The 18544-nt window shown below is 36.3% G+C and overlaps 1 protein-coding gene across 2 annotated transcripts; it reads right to left on the bottom strand.

The window, feature by feature from the left end:
• Nucleotides 1–4593: 4593 nt before the first annotated feature.
• Nucleotides 4594–15651, bottom strand: cdhr5a (cadherin-related family member 5a). Of its 2 annotated transcripts, none has more exons than XM_051901474.1 (14): nt 15446–15651; nt 13101–13276; nt 12251–12313; nt 11488–11577; nt 11024–11110; nt 10113–10217; nt 8386–8571; nt 8220–8310; nt 8037–8134; nt 7743–7949; nt 7475–7588; nt 5941–6007; nt 5676–5858; nt 4594–5463 (listed from the first exon to the last, which is right to left on the bottom strand). In XM_051901474.1, the coding sequence occupies exons 1-14, from the start codon at nt 15534–15536 to the stop codon at nt 4982–4984; spliced, it is 2040 nt and encodes a 679-aa protein (XP_051757434.1). In that variant the 5' UTR covers nt 15537–15651; the 3' UTR covers nt 4594–4981. The 2 variants fall into 2 exon arrangements, with proteins under 2 accessions (XP_051757434.1, XP_051757433.1); XM_051901473.1 differs by having other exon boundaries at nt 4594–5557; nt 5701–5858.
• Nucleotides 15652–18544: the final 2893 nt, after the last annotated feature.

Below are 18544 nucleotides of genomic sequence, written 5' to 3'. Positions count from 1 at the left end.
TTTGAAAAGTTACATTAATTTTTATTGGCACAAAGGTAATTCCATATAGAGTAAAGCTCAGATCTTATATGCATATTTCAAGTTAACTGGATATCCCAATAAGTGGCTTGACACTGCACTTGCAAAAGCTCGTATTGTACTTTAGATCAGTGGTTCTCAATTTTGGCCATGGGACCCACATTTTCCCGTGGACATTAAGCAGCGACCCATTTTAAAAAAAAAAAAAAAAAGGAATTTGACAAAAAAAATGTGCGCAGAATTTAAGAGTGCACACTACGAGCAAAGTATAACCAAAGTCCCTTTAAGACAAGTCATTTCACTCGGCGGCCATCTTTGAAACATCTCTTGGGCATTCAAGTGCAGCTCCTATCTGTTTCAATGGGGAAACATAAAATTCTCCAAAGCTGTTTGCCAAAATTTCAATTAAAATTCATATTTGAAATCACCAATGAAATCTGACAACAACTGTCTCATAAATTTTGTTACTAAACGCTCGAATTATGACACACAAAAAAACGGCATTTTTCAGGCTGGCTCAAGCTAATGCGCATGCGCAGTCCTAAATGCGCGTCTCTTGTGTCTCATTTCGGAGGCGCGCGTCTGACTGTTTCTATAGGAACCGGAGCTTCTAACGGCCGCTGCAGTGACGCGATGACTTTACCAATCGGCGACTGGCTCTTATTTAGAAGGCGGGACTTATTCCGCCATATTGCGCGTTGCACTTTCTCCCATTCATAATGATACGAGTGACGCATCTTGTGTTATTCTATAGTCTTTGGTATAACGGCTGACAGGACAGGGAAGTTCGTTTTTCTGAGGTGAAAGACTTTTTATTTCGTAGCATTGTACTAAAATAATGTTCGAATAATGACAACATCTCATCTAACCAGATATTGAATCAGGACAACACGTTTATCTCAGGCACTTTACTTACCTGTAAGCGTGTGACAGAAGAGTCAACAGCGTTCATGCACGTCTTTCAAAATAAAAGTCTCGCATCAGAATTTTTTTTTTTTTTTTTTGACTGCACACTGCGACCCACCAGTTCAGGAAAAACTGCTTTAGATGAACAAGAGGCGAACAACCTGATCATAATATATATATATATATATATATATATATATATATATATATAAAAACAAGAGCTTGTCATGTGTTTTTAAATCTACAGATTCCAGTGCGCAATGACATTAAGATTATTATTACAGTCATTGGCACATTATTCAAAGTGATTCTCAGGTATTGATGTATGTAAACCAAATGATACATATCAACCAAATGATAATTTAATGATTTAATGATAATGTTTTCTCTAAAGGAGCTATAAACTTGTTCGTGCAGATACTTACATCTCTTCTCCGACTACCCTTGTTGATGCCCAGGCTCACTTTCATGTTACAGGTGCACTTTTTGTGCTAAATATGTTAAATGCAAGTCATTTACACATCCTCGTACATCTAAAGCATTTAAGGTCAGACAATTGATCACTTGCACGAGCACATATGTGATTTATATTATTGTCAGTTGCTAAATGATGGCAAATGGTTGCTATATGTTGTTCAGTGAGTGAGCAAAAGGCACAAGATCACTTCCCTGAATGTAAATGTCAATTTAAGCATTTAACAAACACTTTGGTAAATAGGCAAGTGGTTTCTCTTACTGTTTTTGACAGCTTTTAAAAAGCCAACCAACACATAACTAGTGAGCACACTGAGAAGACATCGCCCATCACACCAGAATATTTTCAGAGAAGCGTTGGCACAATATGTTCAGGACTCATGCCAACGGGGCCCTCAAGTGGTAGGTGCATGTGTTAGTTTGGGTCACACTTTTTTTTGAGAATGACAACTGCTTGATGCCCTTAGATGCCCATGAGGCAGCTGTTGTACTCTTGTCCCATATACACATTCACTGTACGTTATGGAGACCTTAAATGGACATGGTGATGGAAAAAAATATGAGTCGGGAGGAAAAAAATATATTTCAATGTTTTCAACTTTTCTCAGGGGATAATTTGCAAGAGAATGCAAAAGCATTGACAAATTATTTTCTCTTCCCATCTCATATTTTTTTCCTTCTCCCTTTAGGGACTCTGTAGTACGTACATAACTGCATTTTTTGGGTTGGCACAGTAAGTCAGACAAGTATTTGGGGCAAGGTTATGTAAACATTTATGCACAAATAGAAGAATTTTAAAATTGATCCTAAATTGAACTGGAAGCCAATGGAGAGCTCGTAAATTGGGAGTGGCATGATACGACAATTCTTGAAAGATTTGGCTGCAGCATTTTGCACCAGTTACGTAATCAGATTACTTTTTTCAAGTAACTAGTAAAGAAACACATTACTTTTAAATTTACAACAAAATATCTGAGTTACTTTTTCGAATACGTAACGCAAGTTATTTTGTTTTCCCATCATATTGACTGACAGCTCCTCTGTTCCCATGTTGAGAGAAATCTGGAGTGAGTGCAGAGGCGTTGTGTGCGCTGTATATGATGGTTATTGCAGTCCTAGACTAAATGTGAGCATTTACTCATCTCACTTGCACAAAAACACATTCCTCAAATGAATAAAAACAGTGAAAAGCAAACTCAGAATATTACGCAAACCTGCAATAATTAAATATGTTAAATGACACAAATGTACTTTATGTATTTAATCTCACTTTATGTCTTTGCTGCTTTCCTTCGATGATCAAGCAAAAACGACTTTAGATAAACATCACATTTGTGTTTCATTCTTTTGTTTTTGCTAATGCACTTCAGACCTCAGTGTTCCAGGCAATCATGTCACATTCGCATGTTGACCACATGATGTCACCACTACACAACGAGAGCATATCGTTTTTGTGTCAATTATGCCAAAAATAGAATAAAAAATAACAAAATCGCTTTGATAACAGCTGACAAAATAGAAGTTATCTTTAAATAAAGTCTAATATTAAAATTTGTTAATGCTAATTAAAAGCAGGACTTGCAGACATCTGGATGTGACCTCAAATGACGCGTCTGACTAAGGTCGGGGTTGATCGACTTACCCTGAGTTTAGAGGTCGATTGTCTGACTTTGAGTGGTGTTTCAGACGTTATTTCCAAGAAGTAGGTAGGAAAAATCCAAATTCCGATCTGTCTGGAACTCAGAGTGTTTAACTTTCTTCTCCTGCGTCATATTCTCCTGCGATCCAGAATGGCAGCACAGCTGAAAGGTTGGCTTGAGGTTGGCTTCAGCCTGAGGCTTATTCATTTCACTTTTGGTGCGAAAGGGTATTTACATTTGCCAAAAATAGAACTTTTGTATTTTTGTTATTAAAAAACAAACAAGCAAGCCCAACCCAGGTGAGAAAAAGTAACACATTACTTTCTATAAAAATTAACTAAGTACCTCAATTAGTTACTTTTTTAAAGGAGTAACGCATTACTTTTAAAAGTAAATTTTCCCAACACTGGTGATGAAGAGACTTATGTTTATATTTACCACATTTAAAGGGACAAAATCTCCAGAAAAAGACACCATGGCTGCGTTCCACTCCACTTTTAGACACACACTCACGAACTTCCCTAAGCACTTCCCCTCGGGGGAATCCCTGCCGCCATTTTGAAGTGCGTTCCAATTCGTGAAGTGGATGAGGGAAATTTATAGACAGACCCTCGCTCCCTCTGTCAAAATCTACTTCATATGTACACTTCAGGCAGCTCCATATATAGAATGCTGCATTAAACAGTTTCGTAAGGGAAAAAAAAAATTGAAATAATAAATCAACTCCATAGCAGCTTACAACTGATCAAGGATTTAGGACGTTCCAATTCAGACCATTGCAAGAGTTCCGCCAGTAGTGGGCGCTCATGCAATGTAAGCATTGATGTACATCCGAGTCAACGAGACTGAGGGAAGTTAGCGAGGGAAGGGCATAAAAAAACGAACTGGAACGCAGCTTATAATGATGCAACAAATCCTCTGTGTAAGAATACAAAAATCAATCCTCCAAAATCAATCTACACTCTAAAAATGCTGGGTTAAAAACAACCCAAGTTGGGTTGAAAATGGACAAACCCAGTGATTGGGTTGTTTTAACCCAGCGGTTGGGTTAAATCTTGACCAACCTGCTGGGTAGTTTTACTTAACCGTACTATTCTTTAAAAAGTACTATATGGCTGGCTTAAAATGAACCCAAAATATGTTGGAAATTAAAAGTAATAACTAGAAGCAACAATAATAATCAAAAGGTGAACATTTATTAATAAGCAATTTAATAAATGTTTATTGTTTAATTATTATTCATTAAACTTAATTATTAAACATGAATAAATGTCAATTTCCAACATACTTTGGATTCATTTTAAGAAATACAGTCATTTTTTTTAAACAATAGTTGAGTTAAATAAATCTACCCAGCAAGTTGGTCAACATTTAACCCAACCATTGGGTTAAAACAACCCAATCGCTGGGTTTGTCCATTTTCAACCCAACTTGGGTTATTTTTAACCCAGTATTTTTTAGAGTGTATAAATATAGCTATGTTAAATACGTTAAACTGACTTGTTTTTGTTTTTATTAATATTCTTTTGTCAGGCATCACATCAAGTTTGGATACTTTCTCGAATGGTTCAAATTTGCTTTATTTTGCATTCCCCCCCCACATAATAATCAAATAATTTACATAATTATACAAAACACTGTATTCCACAATGTATTATTCACAGACACAGCTGACGTTAAATTGAGCAGCAAGTCAACAATAAATTAAGTGTTGTTTTCTTGAATTATAGACATATTAACACGTGTTTGCATTTTAGTTTAGCACGCATAATCACACAATGTAAAAATGCACATCATAACGGACTCATCGTTCACAAATATCGGTCACTAAATGTGTCAGTATTTTGCTATTAATCAAGTCTAAACCGGGTTTTATTATTTTTACGAAGACATTATCGCAGCCAAACTGAAAGAAAAAATGAATCCAGTCTCTGATGAGCTCCTCACGGATCTCTTCTGTCTGTATTCAGTCCTTCTCTGCTGTCAGAAATTTCCCTGCTACTCAAGTCCTGTATATTCAACATTGTCAAGTCTCCCAGCTCCATGTCACTGTCTTCCGGTGGAGGGGAAGCGAACTCCCCTTCGACTCCCTCCATGTCCTCTTCAGGCTTCAGCCCTATAGTGTCAGGGATGATCTCCACCTCGATATCTGACGAATCCTCGCTCTCCTTAAACCAGACGCTCTTGTGTCCGTCATCCTTCCTCCTCTCTTTAGCCAGAATGGACTTTACTCTGTGCTTACTGGCCTTCCCTTTGGTTTGGACGGCGGGACTGTGGTGTGAATGGTTGGGATGTGTCTGGAGCCCACAGGAGCTGCAGTGCCTCGGCCTCTCGCGAGGAATCACTCGCACCCTCGCTGCTTGAGCCACGTCCAGTCTCCTGTCTCTCACTTCGGCTCGCCTGGACCTGGATCTCCCTGTGTCCCCTTCATTCAAGAAACCATCATTGGTGAACTGCATGCTATCTCTCGGTCTTGGCCTGTTAGGGGGCTGAGTAAACTTCAAGCATGACCCTAAACACTGAATGAGGGCAGAGGGTTAATCTCACAATTTCATGAGCTGTATATAACCTACATGATTACGGAGTTGTCTTAAGCCTCAGTTCTTTTACAAAGTGGACACTCAGAGCTGGACTCACTGAGCTTGGATGAGAAGATGCTGACCTCTGACAACTTGAACGCGTCTTGATTCCCCTTCTTGACGCGGGATATCAGATAGCCGATCACAATGAGGCAGAGCACCAGTAAAGCAGCCATTATAAAGCCCAGCAGAGCCATGTCTCCTGCCCGGTAGCCCTCGTCGTTCGACTGGACCCCAACAGCTGGTGTGCAAAGAGAAACGTTAGACAGCCAACATGCCTGTAAAATTTCACACAAAGCATGTTAAAGTGTAGGAAAACTTACATGGTAATACGATCACAGAGAGAGCAGCTGTCCCTGACTCACCGGTGGACACATCCACCGCCCGAAGCTGGTGATAAAAGAGCGGATTCTCACATTCAGACTTCAGATTTTAGGCTTAACACTGACAGCCACGACAAAGTGACCGGAAGTCTTTTGGACCTACTTTATATAATGTGTCTTTAACAACAATGTACAAACTGTGTACATACCCATGCAATTCAACATAGACTATATATTTATTTATTTTATGAAAGTACATACACTGTAAAAAAAGATTGACCTCGATAGTAGCAAGTGTTTTGCAATACAACATTGGCATTTTCTTTTCTTTTCTTTTCTTTTCTTTTCTTTTCTTTTCTTTTCTTTTCTTTTTTCTTTTCTTTTCTTTTCTTTTCTTTTCTTATTTTTACGTAGGTACATTCACTGTAAAAAAGATTCAATAGCAGCAAGTGTTTTGCCGTAAAACAGACATTTTATGTTATTTTATTTTATCTTATCTTATTTTATTTTATTTTATTTTAACATACACTGTACAACATATGCATTTTATTTTATTTTATTTTTTTATTTTTTTTTATTTTAACATACACTGTACAACATGTGCATTTTATTTTATTTTACTTTTTTTATTTTATTTTAACATACACTGTACAACATATGCATTTTATTTTATTTGAACAAACACTGTAAAAAGATAGTGTTTTGCAATACAACATTTTATTTTATTTTATTTTATTTTATTTTATTTTAACATACACTGTAAAAAGAATAGTTTTACAATACAACATAGGCATTTTATTGTATTTTACTTTATTTTACTTAATTTTTATTTTAACATACACTGTAAAAAAGATAGTGTTTTGCAATACAACATTTTATTTTATTTTTTATTTTTATTTTTATTATTTTTTTTATGTGAGTACATACACTGTAAAAAGATTGACCACAATAGCAGGAAGTGTTTTACAATACAACATAGATTATTTTATTTTTTATTTTAATTTTACACAAGTACATACACAGTAAAAAAGATTATTTTGCAATAAAAAAGGCATTTTATTATTTCATTTATTTATTTATTTCATGTAAGTACATTCACTGTAAAAAATATTTTTAGAAGTTGTAAATAAACAAAAATGATTAAAGTTTGTTTTACAAGAAAATACTATTTGTCTTTCTACTTCAAAATTTCACGTTTAATTCAATATTTTACTTGCTCTTTCTTTTTTTTTCTTCTTTTTTTTAATTTACTAGCAGTTTCTGAGTGTTTCAAAGTAAATCTTTTAAGTTAAAGACATATAAAGTGGGACCAGTCTTTCAATAACCAGACGTGACGTGATAAAAGCTTCGGTAAATGCTGTGCTTTCAGTCAGGGTTGAAAAATTACTTGCTGAAACCAGCTGTGTGGTTAGGACAAATGCAGAATCATATATGGGGACCATGTAACTGTAAAAGTAGACCGATTTCAACTGCTATCAACTATGTTGTGGTTAAAATATCCTCAAAACAGATGCAACGAAACATATTTACTTGCCTGCAAAGCGAAGGAATCTGTCCGAACTGCTTTCTTCAGAAGTATAAACCCATCTGTTGTGATATTGACATAGCTGCTGTACTGCACTTCATATCTTATGTCAGGATTGATTCCCTGAAGAAATAAAGGGAGAAACTGGCAAACTCTTATGTTTATGGGTGACCATAATTTTGCCAAAAAGGACGTTGGTCCTGGAAACAAATACAATCCCCAAATCTGCCCATTAACCATCTTTAAAATCAGAGGGAAATGATAAATTAAAACGTACACTTGCGAAATCTTCATCCCTCGCTCTGACTCTGAAGGGTCTGTTGGACGTCCTGTCCCTTAGCACCATGTTTTCAGGCCCTGAATTACTGTAAACGTACCCTTCATATCGTTCTTTCTCAAACCGCGGAGGATTTCTGCTCTTTTTCATTACATCAATGGTGACTGAAGTGGTGGCAAACTGATCTCGGTTTAATACCTGGGAAGCCTAGGAAAGACAGATGAAGGAAATCAAAATTAAGCAGTGATTCAACTGGATCCTCAAAGTCCTTTATAATATGTACAAGAAACTCACCAAAACTAAGAGGGATATTGGACCCGCTATATCTGCTGGTTTCAGCATGGATATGTTTCCAGAGTTCTCATCGATCTGAAATATGTTGTCTTCATTTCCTAGGCAGTTACAGAAATGATAGCTTGTGCAGTTCATGTTTAACACTGAGGGGCATCAGTTACGTTAGAAAAAATGCTTTAATACCTCGGACAATTTTATAGCTTATCTCTTCATTCCTGCTTTTATCTCCATCTCTGGCATACACCGGACCTGGCTGCAACTGCAAGGCTCCGTCCTGGAAACAGAGGACATGTTGTATGTATGATTTTCAAATACAGTGTTAGTCATAATAGTATTAATGATAATGTACCTGCTTCTCTGTTAAGTTCACCCTGCCCTTGTAGCCCAGGCTCAGGCAGATTTTGGCATTACCAATGGTTACTCTTGTACATGGTTGAAACCACGGTGGACGGTTATCGATGTCTTTAATATTGACGGTGATGGTTGCTGTAGCTGTGAAGGAGCGCTCCTCCGGTTGTGACGGCAGTGGAGTATCCTGTTAGAGTCAAGCAGGGGCATAAATGGGGTATGGCAAGGCTGACTGGTCAGGTCAATGCAGAGTAATATATTTTATTGCAGGATTAACGGAGTTATATTACTACATGTAACATATCATTTGTCATTATTTAATAAAAAAAAAAGCAAGTAAATTAAAGCAATCTGGTTGTTATATTCTGCGTCACGTAAGTTTAACGGCGCTACAAATGTGCTTTTGCGGCGTTGAGTATTGTAGCCAATCACTGCCATTTCTGTTGAAAATTATGACCAATCAGAGGCGTTTAAGTTATCGGTAGTGAGAATCCCCTCAGTTTCTCTCAAAACGCTGAATGAGTTTATGTTTAGCGCCAGTTTACCAATTTTATACACACACAAATCCTTTAATTATAACAAACAAAGCAGAGACATGATTTAAATAAAGATTTATTGTGAAGTTTAGTCAGATTCATTGATTAAAATGGGAGTTTTCGCTGTACTGACTGACAGCTTCGGTGATTATAAAGGAAGTGCTCTTTAGTCGCTGTCTGTTTAGTTTCATTCGCAGTTTGAAGAAAAGTTTTCACTTTTCATGTGAATTTGTATATGTATACATTTGTATTTGTATAAAAAATTGTATATATATATATATATATATATATATGAAGCCTCTGCCGCCATCTGCTGGTTATAGTGGTAATTAGGTTTTTTTAATTTTTAAAATAAGTGTTTGTTTTTCACCAAATGTTAGTTTTTCTACATCGTGAAACTTTTAGTTTTACAAATGGGGGCAATCTTTGAAAGATGAACAAAAAATGTTTTTGGTCTTTACATTAAAAATAACATTTAAATTATATAATATTCAATTTTTTTGAGCTTTGAAGTGCTGGAAAATGTTGTGTGAAGTACTTGAAAGTCCTTGAAAAGTCCTTCATTCTTAACAGTGGTCTATAACTGTCCACACGAACACAGGTATTTTCAAAACAGCAGCTTTTTCTATGCAGTTTGGCCGGTCGTCCACACGCAAACGCGGTATCTGAAACTGAACTTTTTTTGAAAACTCCTGCCAGGGTAAAGATTTTTTGAAACTCCCGTTGCAGTGTTGTTGTGTAGATGGTGAAACTGGAGATTTTGGCTTGTGACGTCGGATCCGGAACCGGTAATAACCTTTTTTCCAGGCTTCTGATTGACCAACATGGCTTTACGGTAAGGGTTATATCACCACCTGTTGGTTTGGCATGCTCTTGACTGTGCTTCATAGCGTATGTTTGTGTTTTCATGTGTTTTCATGTTTCCTTTTTTTTTTTAAAGGAGGAAAAACTCAGTTTATAAAAATACCCATGTACGTGTGGACTAGGCCTAATTTGCTGGGTCATGATCAAAACTGTAGGCCTATGTGATTCATCTATGGACACTCCACACACACACACACACACACACACACACACACACACACACACTTGTCGTCGGGTCAAAGGAGTAAGATTTGTTTGTGTTAAACATGGATCAAGAGAGAACTTTTAACATTTTCAAATTCAAATGAAACAATGCCATTTCACTTACCTGCGCATACAAGATCAGTTTCACCTGTTGGATGACATCGTAATCTAAAACCTTGTTCACAAGGATGTTTGGCGTATACATGGTTTCAAGTCTGAAGTATCTGTTCTGTAAAGAAACGTTCATATTATAGGAATAGTTCAAGCAAATGTGAGAAATGTGGCCAAAATCGTACAGTGTGAACCCGGCTTTACTCACAAATAATCACCTAACATGATTAACAGATTCAATTTATGCTTTTATTCCCATATAAACACTGATCAACACACATACAGTACATAGAGCACATCAAATATGGTAAATGGTCACTCTACCATACCTGTGTGTCACGCAGTAACAAACCTCATTGGCTCTCGGTCCTCAAGCAAGCATGTTTGAGCTTCCGTTTACCATATTTGATGTACTCTATGCGTGTACATTGATCATTGTTTATATGTGAATAAAAGCATAAATTGAATCTGTTAATCATATTAGGTGAAACTGCTGAATTCATATAGATTATGTTTGCTCATTATGAACATTTTAAAGCATTTACCCAAGCTGAAACTTTCAATAGAGGGACAAAAATATCTCAGATTTCATTAAAAGTATCTTCATTTGTGTTACGAAGAGGAATGAAAGTCTTAGGCATTTGGAACGACGTGAGTTTGAGTGTAACTAATGACAGAATTTTCATTTTTGGGTGAACTATCCCTTTAAGTTTCACCTTCATCCTCACACAAAGCTATCATGTGACTTCGGAAGACTTGTAAATTGCACACTAGTCACATTTACGATGCTTTTGCGGTTCTGTTTTGTCTTTTTGGAGCTTGACAGGCCTTGGTTCTTACGCTATATGAAAAAGAGCAGCTTGGACATTCTGCTGAACTTCTCCTGTTGTGGTCTACAGAAGAAAAAAGGAACTGTTTACTTACCACAGTTGGCTCCATAGAGTAATACAGAACCTCAGAATCTTCATCGGCTGCTTCAATCAGGCCAATGCTGGTATTAACTGGTGTAAGCTACGCAATATAAACACAAAATAACATTTATGTACTAGAATGACGACATCCTTACATTGACAAATGATCTAGAAACTGTTGGCTGTCTGACTTAACTGTGATTTTTGCCAAGAAGCATGTGTACCTGGATCAACATCTACCTTTTTCTGGTCCTACTACAACATTCAATGATAGATGTGGTCCTATTTCTAAACTCAACCCTAAATTACTCCATTTGGTTTGATCAACAGTTTTGGTTGATTAAAATGTTGTTTAAACCACAAAGCTGAACCCTTGCCCTAAAATTCTGACCTGATAGTACAAATGCTTTTCTGGGGCCAACAATAATTATTTAAAACATGTCTTACTAGGACAAATGTTGAATAACGTGCTCTCACCTCGTTTACGTTAAGTGTATACTCGCTCTGGACAAACAACGGAGGGTTGTCATTGATATTCTCAACACGAACAATCACAATCAGAGTGATCTGAAGATAAAATGCACAAATGAAAGGTCAGCTATAGCTAGATGTAACAGCTGGCTACATCTTTAAAAAAAATAACAGAGAAAAATGACAGGATTGGGACATTAAAAATGCATGGATGTCATTGCATTAGATAACATAATATCAAGTGTCATCTGCCGACAATTGATAAAGGCTAGAGCTTTTCTGAGCCTCACCTGTAATTACTTTTAATCGGCTGGTTCCAGTGGGATTTTTAGTGAATGTATGAAGTCGGTTCTCCTCAAGTTCAAGATTAACTATCAAGATGTTCCACCAATGTTTGACAAGAAAGTGAAGAAATAATTTTTTCTTCATTTTCTACAGTTTTTCCATTATTTTACCATTTAAAACCTAATATATATACAGTATTTATATATATTATATATAATGACACATGGTTTCATATTTAATCTAATTTCGGAGTGTTTATTTGCACTAATTGCCCTGTTGGCAACTATTTACAGTAACTCCACCCACCAATGTCTGACAAAATTAAAAAAGAAAATCTGATAACAGGATCAGTGGTGTGGAGAGTAAGGTGGGTGGTGCTAACTTTTGACGCAATCGACCCGAGTTCGAATCCACCTTTTACCAAACTTTTACATTCATCTGCATAGGATTAATTTACTTGTAATTGGACTTGTGAGTAACTTACACTTCTGTAGCCAGTTTTATTACATCGGACCTGGACAGTTAGCTCTTCAGGACCTGAAAGTGTCTGGAAAACAGTTTAATATCAGCTGAAGTTAGGATCACACTTCTGTCATCTTTCAGTGTGAATTTTCATCAGCTAGTCCTTGATACATTTAACTAAAGTCATATTAGCTTAAGATGGTCAAACTGGTATTTGGAAGATGGCAGCTGGTTTGTTGTTGGTCCAGTTTGGACCAGGTTTAAACAGCTGGCTGGTAATTTGGCTGATTAACCATTATCTAAACCATCTTGGATCGAATAGTGACCATGAATGACCAGCTAGAAACCATGTAAACAGCTGCCATCTTAACGCTACAAAAAAATGTTTTTCTTGCTTAGTATTTTTGTCTTGCTTTTCTAAAAATTCTTATTTTAAGATACATTTACTTGAGAAACAAAACGACTTAAGATATTAAGTCTTGTTTTTTGGAAAGAAAATCATAAAAATGGTGTTTGTGCTTAACTAACAAGAAAAATATCTGCCAGTGGAATCAGAAAAATAAACTTCATTCAAAGGGAAATAAGATTATATTTCTGACCCCACTGGCAGATATTTTTTCTTGTTTTAAGCACACTTAATTTTGATTCTTGAATTTTGATCACTTAATTTTAATTGAAGTCATTTCACTTCTCAAGTAAATGTGTCTTGATTTAAGAATGTTTAGATATTTGTGCTGGAAACCAAGACTAAAATACTGAGGAAGAAAATGAGTGCAGTGAAGCTGGCTTTAGCTGGCTTTTCCAGCTGGCTCATCATAATGTTGTTACTCAAATTGCGCACAAGACAATGAAAAGCCATGAAATAAACATACTTCATAATCCAGGCCTTTCTTTGCTATCAGTTCTGAACCTCTCAGTTCGAATGCGTTTCCAGGATTCTCTGTGAGATTCAGAGTTACATCCTTCATTGTTGTGTTAATATGGACAACGACTGTATCAACGGTGTTGTTCTCTTTAATCGTCACAGGCTCTGAGGGGACTGTACAAACTGCAGAGAGAAAACAAACATTACCGTTTTCTTACCATTTTCTACCAAAAAAATTTACACAGTATGTATATGTCAATAAAGCTTTCTGAATCTGATTCAAATATATTTTAAATAAAATTTCAATTGATTATTTTAAGTTGTCTGGAATTGTTTGAACATATCAATACGTGACCCTTGCTGGCGAAATGAGTCGCAATGAGAAAATGATCAAAAATTAGTTATTGTTATTTTCACATTTTGTTTGATTTGTTGGAATCCGACAAAAAATGACTGAGCTGCACCTGTTTGAAGTCGATAGAGTCAGCGAAGTTTTCTGAAGGCTCCAAAACAAAATCACCAGCAACCAAACCTTAAAATACCTGGTAATTACACCAAATTTGGCACAAACCAAGTCAAAAACCATATCTATAGGAAAAATATATATTCGACTTTTTCCATGATTCCACAATTGTTTGATTAATATTAATGAGACAGACGGCCTATATATTAAGACCTACTGTACTGAATGGATCTATTATAAAGTTACACATCAGATGTTTTTCCCCAACCGTTAACCAAACGGTCACTTAAAACATAAAAGATAATGTTTGTGTGAATACTCACCCAAGATTTTCTTGAAATACTGTAATTCTGTGTGTATGTATATCAGGATTGCGGCGTCTTAGTGCGCACGCTTCAGATCTGTCAGTCAGCACGAGTAAGATCATTTTGTTTACATCAGCATGAGTTTGAAAATCACATTTCATTGGTTCAGACTCATACCATCGAGAATTCACTATGATTATTGCTGTGCTTTACAACAATACCAAACTTGTGCTGAGAGGAAGCGGCAGTAGTCCAGAAGTGAGCAGAGAAAAACTGCATTTTTCATAGACAAAGGAAAGGTACTCCTCTCAGAAAACATACAAATAAAGATACTTTTAGATGCTTAATTGCTATTTGGAGCATTGAGATTGCTAGATGAGGGCTTAATGAACTCATTTTTGTGAAAACCTCAAATTCGAGCAAAATTTACATTTTTTCACTTGTTTTGCCTGTAGCCCGAAATTAACCTGTGCTCATTCCGACTCATATTTTGAACTCCAAATGCTGTTTTAGACATTAAAATAAGCAGTTTGGTCCCACTTTATATTTAGTCTTTGAAGGGGTACTTCACCACTGGCAAAATGGGTTTTCGATTTACCTTTGCTGCCTATACAGTAGAATATTTATTATTTCGGTGCTAGCTGACTACAGAAAACTTCTTCCTATTTGCTTCCTATTTGCCATAGGTAGGAAACACCCATAATGCACTGGGTATGTTGTCATCCAAGGCCACTCCTTCCAGTCTGCCATGGATACGCTCACCAGAGTCAAATACCGCCTTGCTTTAGTAGGAAATACTTTGTAGCAAACTTTTAGTCATAATGGTGTCGACTTGTATTGTTTCCGGGTGCAAGAATTTTAAGAGCGGGAGTGAGTTACTTTTGGTTTCCAGTGAGAATTGTAAATACGGAGAGAACGCCGCAACGGAAAATATGAAAAACCTCAGTGTTTGTAGTCAACATTTCAAACTGGATGACCATGAACACAGTGTTTTAGGACAAACGGACAGGAAAAAAAGAAAGAAACTGCTGTTTTCATGAAATCCCTGGAGCTGTTGAAAATTTTGCATCATCCGGCGGACTTTTGCTGACAAATAAATGTGAATTTCTCAGTCCAGGTAATACGGAGAATGAGTAAACATTGTTCATTTACATGTACTACTGACATTGTAACAATACAAAGTGGATTGAACCTATTCATACCACTAAACCTTACCCATATCCACCTTAATAGCAACACAAGTGTTTTGCAATACAACATCGACACAATGCGTTCATTGTATCTAACAATTATTAATATTAATTTTTTTAGTACATAGTAGGTAAAGACACGTAATATAAAGTGTGACCCATTTTAAGGGGCAGTTTATTTGCAGCTATGACACAAAATTTTGAACATTAGCCATATTTTGAACCTCTACATTCTTCCAATGACAATGAACTGACGTGGCGTCTTTATATTGCCACTGCCTGAGCTGAAATCACTTATATCATACGAAAGAAATACCCACAGAGAGACTGATACATGTCGTACTGACAGTTCAGCAAATACTTCAATATAAAATCTGAAACAAGAGTTACTTACTTTTCTCAGCAAAGCAGATTTTGGGAAGGAATAATGCAAAAACACAGCCAAAGATGGTAGTTGTTGATTTACGCTTAAATTGCATGTCCATTTCCTAGTTTCTGATGCACACAAATAAGTATGGAGGACTATGAGACCGTGGCACCAGCTGGTACTTCTTCACATAAAGCATTGACTGTGCTGCCCGATGAGTGGGAGTCAACTCCAGTCGCAATGTTTGTGACTTCATCTTACGGTCATATATTGCCTAAAGAGCTTGCCAGCAGTCGACTGCTCCCTCCCACCCAAATAGTTGCATCTGTTTTTCAGGGGTCATTTTGTATTAGTCCAAGTATTCCACTGCAGGATGAGAGGCTGTGTGAAATCTGATGATGTGAAACATTTGTGAGTCTAGCCTGATGACCATAAAGTGAAAACTTAACGATGCAAAAAAATGAATGCTATCTGTTAAATTACAGAATAAATGTGGTGAAAAACAATGGGAAAGTAGGGCAGTGTACTAGAAAAACACGTTCTGTGTGAACAGCCTCTTGTAAGAGTTAGATGTAAAGTTGTAGTTAGTAGAATGTCTAAAGTGGGCCGTCGAAATAAAGTGTTACCTAAAATTTAAATAAAAATAAGAATGAGTTAAATTGACACTAGGAATCCTTGATCAGTGCTTCAGTTTCATAGATACCAACCAAAAGTTTGGACACAGCTACTTATTATGTTGGCTTGACAAACGTACTGATCTACCACTCTTCTTCTTCTGAGACTACACTTTAAACAGTATCTCCTCCAAGGGCTTTCAAGCTACAACCACCAAACTCGGGTCAGATCTTCAGACCTGCATCTTTTCTAACTGATCTGACGATTTTCGTTAAACGGACGATCAAAACTATGAAAAGTCCCATACACTTTCATTGAGGGGGTCAAGATTTTTGCAAATTCATGCTAACAACATGTTAAAAATGCTAACATGTTAAATCATGCTAGCAACATGCTAATTCATGCTAGCAATGTGTTAAAACATGCTAAATCATGCTAGCAACATGATAATTCATGTTATCAACATGTTAAAACATGCTAACAGAGTGATAAAACATGCTAGCAACATATTAAATCATGTTAGCAACATTCTAATTCATGCTAGCAGCGTTGTAAAACATGTAAGTAACGTGTTAATTCAAGCTAACAACATGTTAAAACATGCTAGCAAAATGCCAATTCATGCTAGAGGCTTAAAATTGTTACCAACATGTTAACTAGTGCTAGTGACATGATAATCCATTTTAATTAATGCTAGAAACATGCTAATTCATGCTAACAAATGTTAAAACATTTTAAATCATGCTAATTTCATGTAATTTTCATAATTTCATGTAAGCAATGTGTTAAAACATGTTAATTCATGCTAGCAACAAGCTATCAATGTGCTAAAACGTGTTAGCAACATGCTAACATGCTAATCATAAAACATGCAACAGCATGCTAGCAATGTGTTAAAACATGTTAATTCATACAAACAACATGCTAAAACAGGTTAGCAATGTGTTAATTCATGTTAACATGCTAATTTATGCTAGCAACATGTTAAATCATGCTAACAACATGCTAATTCATGCTAGCAGTGTGTTAAAATATGTTAATTCATGCTAGCAATGTCTTTCTCTTTCCACTTCACTAAATTTAAAGCTTATAAAACTTTCAAACTTTCATACAGCTTTGTCAAGCCAGCATCAAAGTTTGTCCCAACGAACCTTACTTGTCTAGTTCTGTATTGCAACTATTCTCTGTATTAGATAATTATTAAGTCTGCTTTTTAAAACAAAGAAAAGGAGGATGGTTAGTATGCGACAACAGCGGGCTCTGTATATTTGTGCAGTGTGCGCATATCAAAAGATTAAATCTGATTTAAAGTTTGGAGCACGTCAACCCAATCACTTTATGAAGCGTTCATGTAAACACTAATTTTGGAAAGTGTTGATGTAAACGTGGCTAATGTTGCAAATTTAGTAACATTATCCAGCTCAGTTCAGTTCAAATTTTGTTCTCATTCGATAGTGTCAGTGCAGTTAAATCGATAAGCTAACTGTTTTTAAACCCCAACAACTATCCTCAATCATTGCTGCATTACATCTTCAAGTGCAGAGGTTTTGATTTCAGATTCTATGATGTGTGAAAGGCCAGACTTATGTGATAATGTGTGCTACTGATCACCGACCAAGTCTGAGAGCGAAAGAACACACTCTCTTTATGCAGTGTGCTGTTTATTTTAGCCTATTTGTTTATAGTATTTAATTAATTTCCTTGAAAATATTTTCCCTCCCTCCCAGCCAATCAGAGCTCTTCTCCGCCACATGCAACCATGACATCCACTGGTATAATACATGTTTGTAGACAAACAAGAAGAGCCCCTCCACCATCCCCACTGCTTCTTTGTGTGGGAACAACGGCAACACAGTGTCACATGAAGCAGACACATTGTGCAGCCATGTAGATGTGTGCTCCTGTCATGGATTCGCTTGAGCAGGCCTCGAACGGCTGAGCCGTAGGCTGCATTGTTCTGCAAAACAGTTTCACCATTTAGAAAAAAGGTGTGTTGGGGTTTTATATAGATCCCTAGGGCATTTTAAAGAACATTTTATGCCAAAAAGGTTCTATAGGGACAAATGTCTCAAATGATTGCATAATACTTCCATGTTTAACAGGTTTTATTGCAATTTTGTCTAGTGATAAAGTATATTTACGAGCTGTTTCATTCATAAAATGTAATCAAAATGAAAAATCGATTAAAACTAAATTCATTAAAACTAAATCCATTAAATGATCCCATCTTTTTTAAAAAAAAAAAAATGCTGGTGGGGAAAGAGTTAAAGACATAGTGTGTGACTAATATTTCAAGTGCAAGGTTTTCTTTTACCAGCAGAGGCCGGTGTTGTGCAGCTTTAAGTGAGTTGGCTGAAGGAGGTCTAGAATACCTGGAGAAAGTCTTAGCATTCCCATTCATCTCATGGCAAAAGAGGACCTTAATTGTGGAAGAACACAAGTCATTTGAAATCATCCATCTTTGCTCAGAGGACCAAAGAACATTCTAAAATATTAATTTCAGTGTTCCCC

Source organism: Ctenopharyngodon idella, chromosome 7 (genome assembly GCF_019924925.1).
Source record: "Ctenopharyngodon idella isolate HZGC_01 chromosome 7, HZGC01, whole genome shotgun sequence".
Classification (NCBI taxonomy): Eukaryota; Metazoa; Chordata; class Actinopteri; order Cypriniformes; family Xenocyprididae; genus Ctenopharyngodon; species Ctenopharyngodon idella.
Note: the sequence above shows the minus strand (reverse complement) of the source record. Positions and strands in the feature narration are given on the sequence as shown.